Below are 16,103 nucleotides of genomic sequence, written 5' to 3'. Positions count from 1 at the left end.
GAAAGATACATGTTGACCAAATTTGATTGGTGGTATTTAAATTCAAAATTTAAATCGCCATCTATGTGAAAACTCAATAAATATGGAGGGAAAACCAAACGAAATTGCCCCTGAAAGATTTGATCGCGTGGTTTTACAGCGCACGTTAGATCCCATCATTCGATTTCGACATACTAATTTTTTTTTTTTTTAAATACTGTCAACAAATAGTAATTACTTCTTCTCTCTCTCTCTCTCTCTCCTCTCTTGTTGTATGCCATTATAAGCCTCAGACAAAGGGCTGAGACGGCGGAGACGACGACGGCGATTAATTGAACTCCGCTACTTTCAACTCTACATTTTGAATTTTCTTAAGCTTACAACTCATAATGGGATTGCTTTCGACAAGAAGCTAATTACTGGGTTCTCTCTTACTCTTCTCCCTGAGATTGTCTCGTTTGGTTTGTGCTTCTACATTTAGGTTTTTCTAGTTAGGAGAACCTGTGATTTGTAGCATTGTCAATCGATTGGAGATTCGAATTTTGAATTTTAGTATATGAGATTCAGGTTAGTTTAGCGTTTAAGGTTTAGCATAGAGTGATCTGAACCTGTGAGCATAAAAAAAAAAAATGCAGATGGCGCAGTTTCTTTCACTGGTTCGAGGTGTATCAGCTGAGTCTCCCCGTGAGATTTCCTCCCCTAGTAACCTCTTTAGTGGTGACTCTGGTTCAAACGGGTGGCTTATCCGATTTTTTGACTCTTCCTTCTTTTGTGAGTGGATTGCTGTCAGTTATTTGTACAAGCACCAGCATTCTGGTGTCAGGGATTACTTATGCAATAGGATGTATACGCTTCCTTTATCTGGTATTGAGAGCTATCTCTTCCAGATTTGTTACCTAATGGTGCACAAACCAAGTTCTTCTCTTGATAAGTTTGTCATAGATATCTGTGCAAAGTCACTTAAAATAGCTCTGAAAGTGCATTGGTTTTTGTTGGCTGAGCTTGAGGATTCTGATGATAATGAAGGTATTGGTAGGATTCATGAGAAGTGCCAAACTGCTGCCACTCTGATGGGTGAGTGGTCAACTCTTATGCGGCCACAGAATGAGCCTTTTACTCCTGGGAGCAAGAATCCGGTCTTTAATAAATTTTTGTCTTCGAAACAGAAGCTCTTCTCATTGACTTTGTCTCCTCCCACACAGAAGTCTTTGTTATTCTCACCTTCCTCAGGGAGCAACTTGCAGGATGGTGGTAGTCAGTTGTCTGAGGATGACAATAAGATTTTTAAGAGACTGATCCCAAGTCCTAAAGTTAGAGATGCTTTGTTGTTTCGGAAGTCAGCTGACAAAGATGACGAGGAAAGTGAAAAGGAAGGATTTTTCAAGAGAATCTTGAGGGACAGCAAAGGTGAGGACGATGGACAAGTGTCAAACTCAGAAGGGTTCTTTAAGCGACTTTTAAAGGAAAATAGATCAGAAGAGGAGGAGATACCAAACAACTCCGAGGGGTTCTTCAAGAGGATTTTGAGTAGTAAAGGTGATGATGAGGAATTGAGATCGAGTGCGGATGGATTCTTTAAGAGATTGTTACGGGATAATAAAGGAGATGAAGATGAATCGGGTGCAAACTCGGAAAGTTTCTTCAAGAAGGTATTGAGGGAGAGTAAAAATGAAGACGAGGAGCCAAATGCAAACTCAGAAGGGTTCTTCAAGAAACTATTCCGTGAGAGCAAGAATGAGGATGATAAAGTTTCTCACTCAGTGGATGGTGAGGGAAAAGATGGGTTTCTTAAAAGACTTTTCAAAGAAAAGTTTGATGAGAAAAGAATTGGCAATGACAGGAATGAGTCAGATAATGAAATTGTGCATGCTGACGAAAAATCTGGTGAAGATAATGAAAGCGAGGGATTTTTCAAAAGATTCTTTAAGGAGAAGTTTGAAGACAAGCAAGACACTGGCAAAGCCGATGATGCGAATGAAAACGAGGATGATGAATCTTCAGAATTCTCATTGTTCAAAAAATTGTTCCATAGACATCCAGAAGACACAAAAACTACTTCAGCAAATGAAAATAGCAGCAATGTCGGTATTGTTGAAAGCAGTCCTGGGACAGAAAACTTTTTCCGCAAACTGTTCAGAGATCGTGACCGGTCTGTTGAAGATTCTGAACTTTTCGGTTCAAAGAAATATAACGAGGTTTGTCCTCATATGACTTGATCTTGTGTTTTCTTTCAACCCACATCTCCCGATTCATTCAGAAATTCAAGACTTCTTTATAGGATATAAGATGAGATATCAGCTTTACATATTAGACTATCGAAAAAAGTTGTGCTTGTGTTGCTGGTAGTTCACCCTCATAGGATGATAGTATATAATGGCAAATAAGTCAAGAGCGCTGATGCTCCCAGATCATGTCAATCTTATCTCATTTTAATGAATTTAGCTGGCGGAAAAAGGTAGTATGCCTGCCATTCAATATATGTGTTGGATTTGCAGGCTGACATTAATTTTCTGATCTTTGCAGAAGTGTCCAGATTCACCTAAACAGCGGAATGATACTCCATCTCAAAAGCCCCCACTGCCAATTAATACCGCAGCACAGTTCAGGAAAGGGGCTTACCACAAGTCTTTGGAGTTTGTACATGCATTATGTGAAACGTCGTATGATTTAGTAGATATCTTTCCCACTGAAGATCGGAAGACTGCTCTTCGTGAGGTGATCCTTTTATCCCTACCTTTCTATATTTTGATGATGAAATTGCAGATATTATCATTCTCCTTTATTTTTAACTAAGACTTTATGTTTTGTTTTTTTGGTTTTAGTCCCTTGCAGAGATCAATTCCCATGTAGCCGAGGCTGAAACTACTGGAGGTATTTCATTAAATTATAACTTAGGTTTTCTTGTACGGTTGTGTTTCTCACATAGGAGCGCCAAGTGCTCCAATCCATTTGGCATTTAGACCTCACCTCTTGCATTGAAGTCATTTTCAAGCTGTTATTTTTTACTCTGTTTATGTTCATTCTATTGCAGTAAATGGTTCAATATCAGATATTGATAATATTTTCAAATTTCAATTACATTTCAGGAATTTGTTTTCCAATGGGGAGAGGAGTTTATCGTGTCATTAATATTCCTGAAGACGAGTCTGTTCTTTTGAATTCTAGGGAAAAGGTGCCTTATATGATATGCGTGGAAGTTTTGAAAGCGGAAACACCCAGGTAAATATAAAAGTCAGAAGTTTGATTAATCCACTGCTTTTGCTTTTCTTCTAATATTTTCAGAAGTCACTTTCTTATGTTCTAATCATATTTTAAAGGGTTTCCATGATAACCCTCTCTCATTGTTCTTATTATCTTCTCTGAAACTTTTGTAGTGGTGCTAAAGATACATCTAAGTCCCTTAAGCTTTCTAAAGGAGGCATTCCAGTGGCAAATGGGGATGCATTCTTGCAAAAGCCACCTCCATGGGCTTATCCACTATCGACTGCTCAGGAGGTTTACCGTAACAGTGCAGACCGAATGTCACTATCAACTGTTCAAGCAATTGACGAAGCAATGACTCATAAGTCTGAGGTAAAATTTGTGAGTGCAAGTCTCTCGGTGGAGAAGCATAGAACTCCATTTAACAAATCAGTAAGTAGTGGTGTGACTGGTGTCCTGAGGACTGGTCTGGACAGTGATCTTGAGTGGGTTAGGGTGGTGCTGACGGCTGATCCAGGTCTTAGAATGGAAAGCATTGCTGATCCAGGAGCCCCACGTCGTCGAAAGGAACATCGTCGTGTTCCAAGTATTGTTGCCTACGAGGAAGTAAGGGTGAGTGTTTCTTGATAAGAAACTTGTAAAAGGAAACTACCTGTTTTTGATCTAGTGAAATTTGGCTACTTTTCCATTTCTCTTCTGGCTTACTGAAAACATCATACTCATCAAGGAATGTTTCTGCTTCACCTATTATGTGTTTCCTAATATACCATACAGATTATTCACCTAAACATGCATCTAAGTTTGGATATGAAATATCAGCTGTAAAAGTGTGTGTTATCTGCTCGATGTCATTTTTCTTAACGAACTCCCTGTGATCACTTGTTCAGGCTGCTGCAGCGAAGGGGGAGGCACCTCCTGGTCTTCCTCTCAAAGGGGCTGGTCAGGATTCATCAGATGCACGGTCTATGGTGATTGCATGTTGATTTGAGAATTAGGTTATTCCTTTAATTGTTTTGTCTTCTAGGTGTTGAACCTTTCTTTTGTGGCTCACCAGGCCAATGGTGAAATGCTGAAAGCAGGTGATGCCTTATCTGGTGAATTTTGGGAAGGGAAGCGACTAAGAATTGGTAAAGATTCATTATTTGGAAACCTACCGGGTTGGGACTTGCGTTCTGTAAGTACTGGATAAAGCGATTCTACTTATCTTCCGCTGGGTTTTCCTTATAGAGTATATTTTCTACTTGAATTTCTTGTGTAGCAACAAAATAAATAATGTATTTGCTTTACTCCATGCTCTATCATTTTGAATAGAAGTCGAAGGTCTCTGGTTTTTTTATTCTTCAGAAATACGGTTACATGTATTAGTAGTAGGCTTTACTCAAAGTTTTATCAAGAAGAGAAACTACTTGTAAAGTTTTCGTACGTAGATTAGTTGGTCCGTTGTATAGCTTTTTTTTTTCTCGTTGAAACTGAATACTGTTGCTTTGAGTCTTTGATAATTCAGTGAGGGGTTCTGCTTTTGATAAGTTTCTGCTTTTAGTTTCTTTCCAGCTGCATGTAAAGTTGGTTATACTTGTTGACATTGAAAGTTGTTGTCTAGGAATTCGGATTGCTTATGAATAACCATGTTAAAAAACTTGGATGAAACTGCGTCATTCAATGTTGGTCCAAATTTTTCCTGCTTCTTGATGTTAACTAGCTCTAGATCTTTGCAGATCATTGTGAAGAGTGGTGATGACTGTCGGCAGGAACATCTTGCGGTGCAACTCATATCTCATTTTTTTGGTGGGTGATATTTTTATTTATTTACCATGTGCCTGGTAATTTCATTGTTTTTAGGGTTTGGCTTCCCAAGCTGTGCTTTTATATCGTCGTCTTCTATTTTCTATCCTGCCATCTTATATAAGCATCTATACACAAATTTCTGCCTTATATAGTGAGTAAATAGTAACGGCCTTGTTCATGTTCTAGATATATTCCAGGAAGCAGGTCTTCCCCTCTGGTTACGTCCTTATGAAGTCTTGGTTACATCTTCATACACTGCCCTTATAGAAACAATTCCAGATACGGTAAATATGCTACTTTATTTGGTATCCTGCAACTAGTCTTGTTTTGATCTTAAAAAGCTCATGTCATTGTATCACCTTTCTCTCCTGCAGGCTTCTATTCATTCTATTAAAAGTAGATACCCTAACATCACAAGCCTGCGTGATTTTTTTGATGCCAAGTTTAAAGAGAATTCTCCAAGTTTTAAGCTTGCTCAGGTAATGTACTCTTCAGGTACATTTTTATAATTCAAATCCGCCATCGAGTCAGTCACTTAAACATGCTGATGTTCGAATGAGAAGTGTGGAATATACATAAGATGTATTCTCTCCACAAGAGTGTGCAATAGAGGACCCAATTTCATTATTTCATACCGAAGCCGTTTCTGAGCAAGAGAAATATAGAGCTTGAAATGTCTTATACTTTTTTTTTTGTTCCCTTTTATGCAGAAGGGTTTTCATAAAATTAACATGTATGGTTGAACATTTGATAATAGGCTGCATTAAAGTCTTCTCCATGCATCAATTAAAAGTGTGTCTGCAATAGCAATTTATGTTAGATGTCACTCCGTGTATAATATTTCAAATAATCTTCTTTTGCAGAGGAATTTTGTTGAGAGCATGGCTGGATATTCGTTAGTCTGTTACCTTCTGCAGGTAGATTTTCTTTTAACAACTGCGTCTCTCAGGATGATGTATTCATAAGATAAGTGCTTTGAACAAGAACGAAAGAATCTATGAGTTTGGCACTCATGGTGATGTTCATAAGTTCCATAATGGCTTGCTCTTAGTTTTATGGCTAGTGATGTCGATTGTTTTCTCGTTCAGATAAAAGACCGCCATAATGGAAACCTTCTGATGGATGAAGAAGGTCACATTATACACATTGATTTCGGTTTTATGCTTTCAAATTCTCCTGGTGGCGTTAACTTCGAGAGTGCCCCATTTAAGCTCACCAGGGAACTTCTTGAGGTAAGACGCACGTTTTTATTAATCTTCACTTTTAAGCAATGAAAATTCTTTTAGTTTAATTATATACTCGGAAACACTTCCACATCTAGGTCATGGATTCTGATGCGGAGGGAGTTCCGAGCGAGTTCTTTGACTATTTCAAGGTATCCCTCCAAGTCACTTAAAGGCTCTAATTTTCTCCTACTGTCTGTAGCTATTAAGTAGTACCTCCACTGGTCAACTGTTTCAGGTGCTATGCATCCAAGGATTCCTGACATGTAGAAAGCATGCAGAACGGATTATTCTTCTCGTCGAAATGTTACAGGTAATATAATCCGAGTCAATATTTGCTTATCGATTTTCTGACGAGAAGCATCGAAAAAGTGGGAGAGCTATTATAAGTTAATAAAGGAACGAAATCATTTCTCGGCTGAATATGTGCGGTTTCTTGCTTAATCAGGATTCGGGTTTTCCTTGCTTCAAAGGTGGTCCACGCACCATTCAGAATCTAAGAAAAAGGTTCCATCTAAGTTTAACCGAAGAGGTAAATTACATGTCTCCTTTTTAATTCTTACCAATTCCAGCATCGTTGATAAGATTGATGTCTCCAATCACAACTGTTTCCTTTTTGTCATAACCAGCAATGCGTCTCTCTGGTGCTCTCTCTAATCAGCAGCAGCTTAGATGCTTGGCGAACACGACAATACGATTACTACCAAAGGGTGTTGAACGGAATATTGTGATTCTTAATTTTGTAAAAAAGTTTTGAGATATCATCATCAGTGAATCAACCTGACCACAGACTAAAAACATGTATACATACTACCATGGTTGTGTTGTTCTCCATGTTCATTGCATGTGAAGAACCTTTTTCACAACTGTATAGTATCAGAGACCTTCGAGCTCTAGAGAACTCTTAAGGAAATCAATTACAAGAATAGAGTGAGAGGCATTGTGTGACCAAAAACACTTTTGTACATAATATAAGATAGTTTGTTCTAGAGTTTGATTTTTATATCCTTTATCTATAAAAGGAGCATGGCAAACCCAAAAGTAAATTCATCTTCTTCATAAACCTTTTTTTGCCTTTTCCCAAACTGTTAGATAAAACAATTGTTTCTTTTGTGATCAGTGTAATAATCTCAAGTTAATAATTTTGACTTTTGAGTAGTAAAAAAAACTTAAGTGAAGAAAAACAGAAAAATGTAATTAGGCCTGACTCAAGTATAAACAATTACACTGTTTTTTAGTAGGCTTTGTGATTGAAAATGGGCCCGCTACTGTAGAAGTAGCAATTAGCAAAGGCGTAAGGTTTTGGAGCTGTCTCGTATATAAACCCTAATACCTCAACCCTTTGACCCAGTTCTCTGGCTTATCCTTCACGCCATTCTCTCTAAATCTCTCTAAATCTTTTTCTCTCTCTCGGTCGCCTCCTCCCCCTTACGCCGATCGTCCTTTCCTCCGTCGAGTCTTTTTCTCTCTCTCTCTGTCTCTCCACGGGTACGATTTTATTCTCTGATTCTAGTTCTGGTCGATGTTGATTTTGTGATTCCTCTCTGATTTTTTCCGATCTAGTCGTCGTTGTCGTTTACCTTTTTTTCAATTCCTGAAATGGGTTTCTCTGTCTCTTTTGATTCTGTTCGTGTAATCAGTTTTTAGGGCGTTTACATCGTCTAAGCTTAGATCCCTGAAAAATTCTGTCTTTATGATGATTTGATACTTTAAGAGTTGATGAGTTGCCTCCTTTGTGTATTTGTCTTGGTTGGGGTGTAGTTGAAATCTTCTTCTTCTTTTTTTTGTTTTTGGTGTCAATGTCTCAATAACAGGCTTTACGTTGTACACCAGATGTCTGTTGATCTCTGCAAGAAGGATCCATCTTTTCTTTGGTGTGACTGTGGTTATATGAGCAGGGGGAGGTTGTGGTGTTTTCAGATAATCTTGTTTAGGCACTGGACTTGACCTTCGTCACCTCTTCTTCTCTCTCTCTCTTCTTTATTTTCTCTATTTCTTCTTGGCTTCTTTGGATTTTTTTCTGTCTAGTTTGATTACAAATCACTCGCTTGTGTTCGTACTGTTTACTTTGAACTTGAAGACTTAAGCTTTTCTGTGCAAGCCTCTCACTTTTACTGGTGAGGAGTTTACAGAAGATTGTGCAAAGTTTTCCCCTTTGGATTCGCCAATGGGGAAAACTAAGTTGGCTCCTGGATTTCGTTTCCACCCGACTGATGTTGAACTCGTGAGATATTACTTGAAGAGGAAAATACTTGGGAAGAAGCTCATTGTTGATGCTATTGCTGATGTTGACATTTACAAGTTTGAACCCCCTGATTTACCTGGTATCTATTCTGATAAACCTTCTTGTTCTGTTACTCTCATGTTTTCGATTATCTCTAACTTGGGAGTCTTTGTCGTTACAGATATGTCTTATATCAAAGGTGGGGATCTTAAGTGGCACTTCTTCTGCCCGAGGGAAAAGAAGTATGCTAGCGGGGTTAGGGCAAACCGTGCAACTGACTGTGGTTACTGGAAGACCACTGGGAAGGAGAGACCTGTTCTGTGCAATTCTGAAGTTGTGGGGAAAATTAAAACTCTGGTTTATCACTTTGGAAAGTCGCCTCGCGGGGAGCGCACTGATTGGGTTATGCATGAATACAGGCTTGAAGACAAGGCACTGACGCAGATGAATGTTCCTCAGGTATTAGAAACTTATCAACGGTGGTATGATTTTAAGTTGAACATGTGTTTAGGTTTCAGTACTTAATGATGATAGCTTGTTGCTCTGATACTGTGTTGGGGTTGATGTGTGGCTGTTCTGTTTTTCATCGAACCTTATAACTGCCTTATCCTGCCTGCAACTTTTCCCTTCTTCCACTTATATATTGTTTCCTATATGTTTAGTTTTATAGTTTATTACTTCTTATATCACTCTTTCTTAACTTACAATTATGTTTTGGACTGCAGGATACTTATGTGGTGTGCGTTCTGTTTAAAAAAGATGGACCAGGACCTAGAAATGGTGCCCAATATGGAGCTCCATTTAGAGAAGAGGACTGGAGCGATGAGGAAGAACGTACTGATGTTCCTACGACGAGCAATGCCACAATCTTTCATGAGCCTAGCAAAGAAACCAGTCTGGCTGTGACTGTCGCAGATGACCCCAACAAGGATTGCTTCGGTGGCATGATATCAGAATCGTGTGTCTCCGATTTCCTACCAACTACAACTAATACCACCAGCAAACTTCCAGATCCAAGTGATGCAGCTAACGCTACTATGTCTGTTACACCTCTGGCAGAGACCTTACAGACCCCCGACAACAACAATGATGACTTATATGCAATGTTGGATCTATTTGATGATGACGAAGAATTCTTGGGGTTCCCCAATGAGGTTAGGTTTTTGGAATTCTTTCTTCTTTGGCTTAGTGTAATGATAAGAAGCCAGTGTCACTGCCTATAGTAAGGCTGCTTTGAAGCTTGTTTTAGTGGCATTGAATCGTAGTAACCATTAGAAAAGCTCTGTATTTGTTGACCATCCAAATCAATTCTTGCTGTTTTGTAAGTCTGTGTATCTCATAGTTTATCATTCCTCAGGCAATACATGACCCCGGTGTCTCAGCTCCGGTTTCCTTAGAAGGCATTTTCAACGGATTACCAGACCTGGGCGATATGCAAAACAACATGCCAAGGACGTCCACGTACGACCTAATTGAAAACTCGGAGTTATACTTAGAGCTACAAGATCTCACTGCTCCATTACTACCTCCTCTGACTGCTCCATTAAATCCACAAACTGGGAATGTCAATGACTCGAGAAGCTCCTATCTGTATAATCAAGGCCACTTTGACTTCTCTGCTGCTAATGATGATGATCCTTATGGCTTTTCTGCTAACATGAGACATGGACCAGACTCTGGAAAAAGATGAAAACTTCTTCTGCCCCAGGTCGGTCTGCTTCAACAAATCAACAGATGCTCATCAGAGAGAAGAAAAGAAGCACCCACCACCTTTGTTTATTCAATTTCTGGACTTTTCTTGTCTTTGAATTAGTAAACCTCTCAATCTGTCGACATTTCTCTATGTCTTCCTTCGCTTGCCGTATTTATTAACATTTTCAACATTTTTTGCAACTTGCTTCTTTTGTTATGGCTTATAAGCGTCTAGCTGATAAGAATAAGATCAATTGATGAATGCTTCTTTAAAAAACACTGACGATTGAATTTACCGACTAAAAAACGAATCAGGGCATAACAAAACCCCAGACAAGGAAAACACGAACATTATATAGCCAAAAGTCAAATCACAAGACAAGAAGGAAAGACATACGCAAGAAGAAGAAGAAGAACCGTACAGGACCAAAAACAAAGACGGTTTGATTTTGGAATTAAATGGGCTTCGTAGGCCTATTTGGTTGGCCCAACCTACAGCATCATCGAATCGATCTCGGTTTATTTATAGCTTTTGGGTTTGAGCAATTTGATTAATAAACCCGAGTGCTGCTGACTTTGAATTCAATTTTCTCTTTCCCAATTGTTCGTTCGTTCGTTCAGAGATATTGACGTCGATCGTACGGTATCGGGAGGGGTGATGGAGAACACAGACGTCTTCTCGGGTCTCCATAATTTTCTGAGTAAACCCTCCGCCAAAGATTTCATCAAATCAATTAAAAGGTTCTCTTTCTCTCTAAGTGTTCGTGTGTTTTAGGTTTATTTGCTCTCCATTATACATGTGACTGCAAGTATCTTTACTAATTTGACATTGCTCTCTCTCTCTTCTTACAATGTGTCATGATCTTATATTATATATGATTCCTCTGGTTATCAATTGTATTGTTGGTCTCTCTACCTACAAATTTCAAAAGATATGTTTCTTTTTTTAATTGATGTTTGCAGTTTCATTGTTTCGATCTTGAACACCGCACCAAACCCTGAAAAAGACTGTGATGCAGTTCAAGAGTTCTTTTCCAAGATGGAAGCTGCTTTCAGGGCTCATCCACTTTGGTCTGGTTGTTCCGAGGATGAATTGGACAATGCTGGAGATGTAAGTATTATCACAACATTCTTCTGTTATTTATTTATTTTAGCTGCCTTTAATCATGTTCTGTAATACACACACATGCAGGGCCTGGAGAAGTATGTAATGACAAAGTTATATCCACGGGTTTTTGCATCAGACACCGAGGATGTTATCTCTGATGAGAAACTCTTTCAGAAGATGTCGTTGCTTAAACAATTCGTAGCTCCTGAAAACTTGGATATACAACCAACTTTTCAAAACCAAACATCATGGCTCGTAAGTCCCACTCGAGCTTGCTCTCGGTAGCTTTAGTCTATTTTTTTCAAATAATGCTACTTGCCTGTGATAATTAATGCATCCTCTTCTTTTATGGCAGCTAGCTCAAAAAGAGCTCCAGAAGATAAACATGTACAATAGTCCTCGTGATAAGCTTATGTGTATCCTTAGGTGCTGCAAAGTGATTAATAACTTACTGCTAAATGCTTCAATTGCTTCAAACGAGAATGCACCTGGTGCTGACCAATTTCTTCCTGTTCTTATATATGTTACCATTCAGGTAAGGTTTAAAACAATTTTTATATGCATGATGCATGGTTTCTGATGTCTTTATGTGTATTTCATACTCTTATCCTTGCATTGTGAAACTACATTTACTAATGATCATCATTATTTACTATTGTTTTGGTTCAGGCTAACCCTCCACAATTTCACTCAAACTTGTTGTATATACAAAGATATAGGCGTCAATCTAAACTGGTTGGTGAAGCTGCCTACTTATTCACCAACATACTCTCTGCAGAGTCTTTCATCTCTAGCATTGATGCAAAATCCCTCTCAATGGATGAAGCTGACTTTGAAAATAAAATGGAATCTGCACGGACACGTATGTCTGGTATGTCAAGCAGCCAGTCTTATCAAACTGATCACGGCGCTGCACCCACTGCTCATCATAGTCCTAAGAGAGAAAACACACTTTTGCATACAAAATCGTCTGATAGTCTCTCTGTTACCACCACCAATGAAACACTGAGTACGAACAGTGAAACACCAATCAAGGGTGCCGCTACACTTTTGAATGATAGGAGTGAGGGAACACAAATCTATCAAGAGTATCCTTACATGTTTGCAAGTGTTGCTGATTTAACAATAGGAGATGTTGAAGGCTTGCTTGATAATTATAAACATCTCGTTTTCAAATACGTTGCCCTTTCCAAAGGCTTGGGTGATGCAACATCATCTTTAACTCCATCACCATCGCAAACGTCTAAAGACTCTCTCAGAATCTTACAAGATCGTTTTCAAATGTTCAAACGAAAAGCGAAACTGACAGGAGCGTCGTTGATTTGATCCGAGCTCTACAACATGGTGAGGTAGACAACTCTGTTCATAAGCTCTCAGATGTAAAACAAGAATCAGACTTACGTTTTTACAATTTGGTTCTTGAATGCTACATGTAATTTTACTACATATCACATTTGTTTTTTTGATCAAAGGAGATAAATAATACACACACCTTCATTAATTTAATAGACATTTTTTATGATCAAATTGAAATACCAACCGGTTTAAATCTGAGTACCGGTTAAGGATTCATCTTCATGAAGTCAGAAGGGTATTATTTGTAATTTCGCGTCAATTTCTGTTCCTTTTTGTCACCACCACCACTCAAGAGGGAGACGGAGAGAGTAACGGCGAATATGGAAGGGATTGGCCTGCGAAGTTGCGGCGAGGAGATTCTCAATCTCGGCTTTAGTTTACGCGGTGGTAACGGCGTCAGGTTTCCGGTTCTCCGGCGAGCTATGGTGATAAAGATGAGAGACCGTGGCAAGAACAGGAAACCATTGCAGAGAGGTCGAATGCTCAGTATCGAAGCGATTCAAGCGGTTCAAGCTTTAAAGCGAGCTAATCCTCTTCTTCCTCCTCCTACTCCTTCTCCCACGTCTTCTTCACCAATGCTCGATCGTGTAATCGATTCCAAATTCCGTCGTCTCTTAAAATTCGATATGGTCGCCGTTCTCAGAGAGCTATTACGCCAAAGCGAGTGCTCTCTAGCTCTCAAGGTTCGTCTCTCTCTCTCTCTCTCTCAATCCATCATGTTTGAGCTGTGGTTATATCTTAAATTTTGAAATTCGTTTTTAGGTATTTGAAGAGATTCGAAAAGAGTATTGGTACAAGCCTCAGGTGAGATTATACTCAGATATGATCACTGTTATGGCGGAGGATACTAGTTTGATCGAAGAGGTTAAGTATCTTTACTATGAAATGAAATCAGAAAAGGGTTTAATGGCTGATGTTGAAGGCTTCAACACTCTCTTGACGACACTTTTGAATCATAAGCTGTTTGATCTTGTCATGGATTGTTATGCCTTTATGCAATCAATTGGGTATGAGCCTGATAGGTCTTCCTTTAGGATTTTGGTTTTAGGTCTTGAATCAAATGGTGAAATGGGTTTATCGGCTATTGTTAGACAAGATGCTCATGAGTATTATGGTGATTCACTTGAGTTTGTTGAAGAAGATGAAGAAGTATCTAGTGGGACTCGTGGTGTGTTGATCTAATAATGATGGAACTCTTCATGGTTTGATGTTCAGTAGAGCTCGAAGTTTGATCATACTGTATACTAATATCTTCCAAGTAGGAGCCGATTAGATGATGCCTGGATTTTTGTATCTAAGGTTAGCCGAACCATATCATGTAGGCTTGTATGTTGTAAGTTGTAACATTGGAGTGTTACCACCGTGTACGCGTTTTTGGATTGTATCAGAGAAGATACGAAACTTGTATCTGTTCTACAGTCACTCAAGTCTATGGAGACAGACAATTATAGCTACACAAATCCATAACAATTGCAGTTTTATTCGTAATGCTCTTGTTGATGTAAAATGTAACAATTTGAGGATTCTTAGTTGAGAAGGTTGCAGTACCTCAATTTCATCTTTGTTTTTATGTACAAATTATGGTGCTATGTGAGACTCGTACATAAGTGTTACGCAGAAACGACGTCGTTGCTTCTCGGGTGTTCAATTTTTATTCCTGAGTTTTTTTTTTTTCAGTTTTTTTTTTTTGTTTCTCAAGTGGCTGAGCAAAATGGAGGATTCACGGAGCGACGACCCCAATCTGAACCCTATACGCAATCGGAATCCGAATCCGACTCCAAACCCATTGTCGACGATCATCTCTTCAGCGCAGGTTTGGCCAACCATAGACGGTCCGTTGGGGTTAACGGAGGAAGCATCGGTGGATTACGCGCGTCGATTCTACAAGTTCGGTTTCGCTCTCTTGCCTTGGCTTTGGTTTGTCAATTGCTTCTACTTCTGGCCTGTTCTTCGTCACGCTCGAGCGTTCCCTCAAATCCGCAATTGTAAGTTTTCAGATTGTTGTAGTAGATACCGTTTTTGATCTTCGTATCCCGGAAATTTTTGGGAATGTTAAGAATTGGGGTCTTTTGATTCTGGCACTAGATCCTCTGAAATAGTACAATCTTGCTGGTATTTACTGTTTCTATACTGTAATGGCTATAAGTCCACTGGAGTTTAAAGATTTAACTGTGTACTGGCATATTCAGGTTTAAAAATCTTATGAAGTTTTTAACATTTAGTGTGTAGAGAGATAGATACCATTAGAGTTAGTTTATAGGAAGCAATAAACAGAATAAGTTAAAGGGGAGTGGCTAATGAGATTGTTCACAATTTATCAATGTTCTATGATGATAGTGTATCCTTTTTTGATATGGGCGACCACTATACTCTATTCTCACTCGTCACGACTGGCTTTGATGTGTTATTGCCTTTGATCTGGGGGGACACTACTCTGGAATTGATGATCATTCATTCATTCTTGTTTTGTCTTTTGAGTTATTTTGCTAGTTCTGACTCTAAGAAGTTTAAACTTTTGTATCTCTTTTTCAGTTATGAAGATATGTACATTATCCTCTCTTACTCCTTTGAAAATCTTCTTCTGTTACTGCAGATGTTGTCAGGTCAGCAATCGGCTTCAGTGTCTTTACAGCTCTTCTTTCCGCGTGGGCATTGACGTTCTCGATAGGAGGAGAACAGCTTTTCGGCCCTGTTTATGATAAGCTGGTTATGTACAACGTTGCTGATCGTCTCGGCTTGTCTGGCTTGGCTTAGCTCCCTCAAGGGTTTTCTCTCTATCGTTTATGGTTAACGTAGTAAAAACAGGAAGATCACATTGCCTTTAGAACTTTGCCTATTCCGTTTCTCCTGTGTTTCTTTGCAAGCATCAAGTTGTTTTTAACAAAAGTGGAGATCACTGGTGTGAGTGAATGTAAGTTGGCTTGGATAATTCATCTATCAATGAAGTAATTAGGTTCTCTCGGTAGATGTGTGCCAAACAAAACAACTGTTCAAAGTGTAACCCAAATGGGCCATTTAAATAGTCTTGTGGCCCATATTTGTCTTCCATCGTTGAGTCAGCGTTTGACAATCACGGTTCTTAAAAGATTCCAGTTTTCTAATTAAGGGAATCTATCCGTACCTGAAACAAAAAACACATAACTCAAAGACAAGAACCAACACTTAAACAAGAACCTCTCTCTCTATCTACCTACTCCTCAACACACCACCACTCTTGTTTGTGTCGCCCTCCATCCATTTTCTTCAATCAAATCGGGAAAACAAAAAAATATGGCTCTGCGTTTGAGATCTTCCCTCTCGAAATCGAATTTCCTCAACATTCTCCTCAGACATAACAACCTCGGTTTCGGTACTGCGAGCCACACGACTCGAGTTTCACAGAATCCAATTAGTCGGTTCTGTAACACCATGGCAGAGAAACTCTCGAGTGTTGGCGAGCACGAAGACGCCAACGCTCAGGTGCATGCAATATGTTTACCAATTCCCCCAATTACTCTCTCGTTTTTTGTTTTTTTTTTTTTTTTTTTTTTTTTTT

General features: G+C 39.0%; 5 protein-coding genes and 1 pseudogene across 8 annotated transcripts in view; all 6 read left to right on the top strand.

The window, feature by feature from the left end:
• On the top strand, positions 179-7,175 carry LOC104769115 (phosphatidylinositol 4-kinase beta 2-like). 2 transcript variants are annotated; one of them, XM_010493252.2, is made up of 17 exons: positions 179-402; positions 615-2,174; positions 2,503-2,694; positions 2,802-2,850; positions 3,066-3,198; positions 3,354-3,792; positions 4,068-4,148; positions 4,235-4,354; positions 4,896-4,965; positions 5,152-5,249; positions 5,340-5,444; positions 5,829-5,882; positions 6,054-6,197; positions 6,287-6,340; positions 6,427-6,501; positions 6,637-6,720; positions 6,818-7,175. In XM_010493252.2, exons 2-17 carry the CDS (start codon positions 615-617, stop codon positions 6,917-6,919), a joined length of 3,360 nt encoding a protein of 1,119 aa, XP_010491554.1. In that variant the 5' UTR covers positions 179-402; the 3' UTR covers positions 6,920-7,175. The 2 variants fall into 2 exon arrangements, with proteins under 2 accessions (XP_010491554.1, XP_010491553.1); XM_010493251.2 differs by having other exon boundaries at positions 179-2,174.
• LOC104769114 (NAC domain-containing protein 82-like) lies at positions 7,531-10,321 on the top strand. 3 transcript variants are annotated; one of them, XM_010493250.2, is made up of 5 exons: positions 7,531-7,676; positions 8,022-8,512; positions 8,594-8,871; positions 9,138-9,566; positions 9,770-10,321. In XM_010493250.2, the coding sequence occupies exons 2-5, from the start codon at positions 8,356-8,358 to the stop codon at positions 10,100-10,102; spliced, it is 1,197 nt and encodes a 398-aa protein (XP_010491552.1). In that variant the 5' UTR covers positions 7,531-7,676; positions 8,022-8,355; the 3' UTR covers positions 10,103-10,321. The 3 variants fall into 3 exon arrangements, with proteins under 3 accessions (XP_010491552.1, XP_010491551.1, XP_010491550.1); XM_010493249.2 differs by having other exon boundaries at positions 8,003-8,512; XM_010493248.2 differs by having other exon boundaries at positions 7,531-8,512.
• On the top strand, positions 10,727-12,648 carry LOC104772175 (annotated as a pseudogene).
• Positions 12,822-14,056, top strand: LOC104769113 (pentatricopeptide repeat-containing protein At1g62350-like). Its single transcript, XM_010493247.2, has 2 exons — positions 12,822-13,251; positions 13,331-14,056. The coding sequence occupies exons 1-2, from the start codon at positions 12,889-12,891 to the stop codon at positions 13,748-13,750; spliced, it is 783 nt and encodes a 260-aa protein (XP_010491549.1). The 5' UTR covers positions 12,822-12,888; the 3' UTR covers positions 13,751-14,056.
• LOC104769112 (probable gamma-secretase subunit PEN-2) lies at positions 14,233-15,533 on the top strand. Its single transcript, XM_010493246.2, has 2 exons — positions 14,233-14,553; positions 15,162-15,533. Exons 1-2 carry the CDS (start codon positions 14,280-14,282, stop codon positions 15,320-15,322), a joined length of 435 nt encoding a protein of 144 aa, XP_010491548.1. The 5' UTR covers positions 14,233-14,279; the 3' UTR covers positions 15,323-15,533.
• The window catches only part of LOC104769110 (2-oxoisovalerate dehydrogenase subunit alpha 2, mitochondrial), a 2,907-nt gene continuing 2,480 nt past the window's right edge, over positions 15,677-16,103 (top strand). The window contains exon 1 of the mRNA XM_010493244.2: positions 15,677-16,027. Within this exon, the coding sequence (XP_010491546.1) occupies positions 15,839-16,027 (189 nt within the window). The 5' untranslated portion in view covers positions 15,677-15,838. The remainder of the gene's footprint in view (positions 16,028-16,103) is intronic.

This window comes from Camelina sativa, chromosome 20 (assembly GCF_000633955.1).
Source record: "Camelina sativa cultivar DH55 chromosome 20, Cs, whole genome shotgun sequence".
NCBI classification, from domain to species: Eukaryota; Viridiplantae; Streptophyta; class Magnoliopsida; order Brassicales; family Brassicaceae; genus Camelina; species Camelina sativa.
Note: the sequence above shows the minus strand (reverse complement) of the source record. Positions and strands in the feature narration are given on the sequence as shown.

What these genes read in the sequence shown, in the direction of transcription:
- LOC104769115 (XM_010493251.2), top strand. Translation starts at nt 609, where the DNA reads ATGCAGATGGCGCAGTTTCTTTCACTGGTTCGAGGTGTATCAGCTGAG. An exon ending in GTTCAAAGAAATATAACGAG is followed by an intron (nt 2,175 to 2,502) that starts GTTTGTCCTCAT and finishes TGATCTTTGCAG; the next exon opens with AAGTGTCCAGATTCACCTAA. An exon ending in TAGTCTGTTACCTTCTGCAG is followed by an intron (nt 5,883 to 6,053) that starts GTAGATTTTCTT and finishes TTTCTCGTTCAG; the next exon opens with ATAAAAGACCGCCATAATGG.
- LOC104769114 (XM_010493250.2), top strand. Translation starts at nt 8,356, where the DNA reads ATGGGGAAAACTAAGTTGGCTCCTGGATTTCGTTTCCACCCGACTGAT. An exon ending in TGAACCCCCTGATTTACCTG is followed by an intron (nt 8,513 to 8,593) that starts GTATCTATTCTG and finishes TTGTCGTTACAG; the next exon opens with ATATGTCTTATATCAAAGGT. An exon ending in TCTTGGGGTTCCCCAATGAG is followed by an intron (nt 9,567 to 9,769) that starts GTTAGGTTTTTG and finishes ATCATTCCTCAG; the next exon opens with GCAATACATGACCCCGGTGT.
- LOC104769113 (XM_010493247.2), top strand. Translation starts at nt 12,889, where the DNA reads ATGGAAGGGATTGGCCTGCGAAGTTGCGGCGAGGAGATTCTCAATCTC. An exon ending in AGTGCTCTCTAGCTCTCAAG is followed by an intron (nt 13,252 to 13,330) that starts GTTCGTCTCTCT and finishes ATTCGTTTTTAG; the next exon opens with GTATTTGAAGAGATTCGAAA.
- LOC104769112 (XM_010493246.2), top strand. Translation starts at nt 14,280, where the DNA reads ATGGAGGATTCACGGAGCGACGACCCCAATCTGAACCCTATACGCAAT. An exon ending in GTTCCCTCAAATCCGCAATT is followed by an intron (nt 14,554 to 15,161) that starts GTAAGTTTTCAG and finishes CTGTTACTGCAG; the next exon opens with ATGTTGTCAGGTCAGCAATC.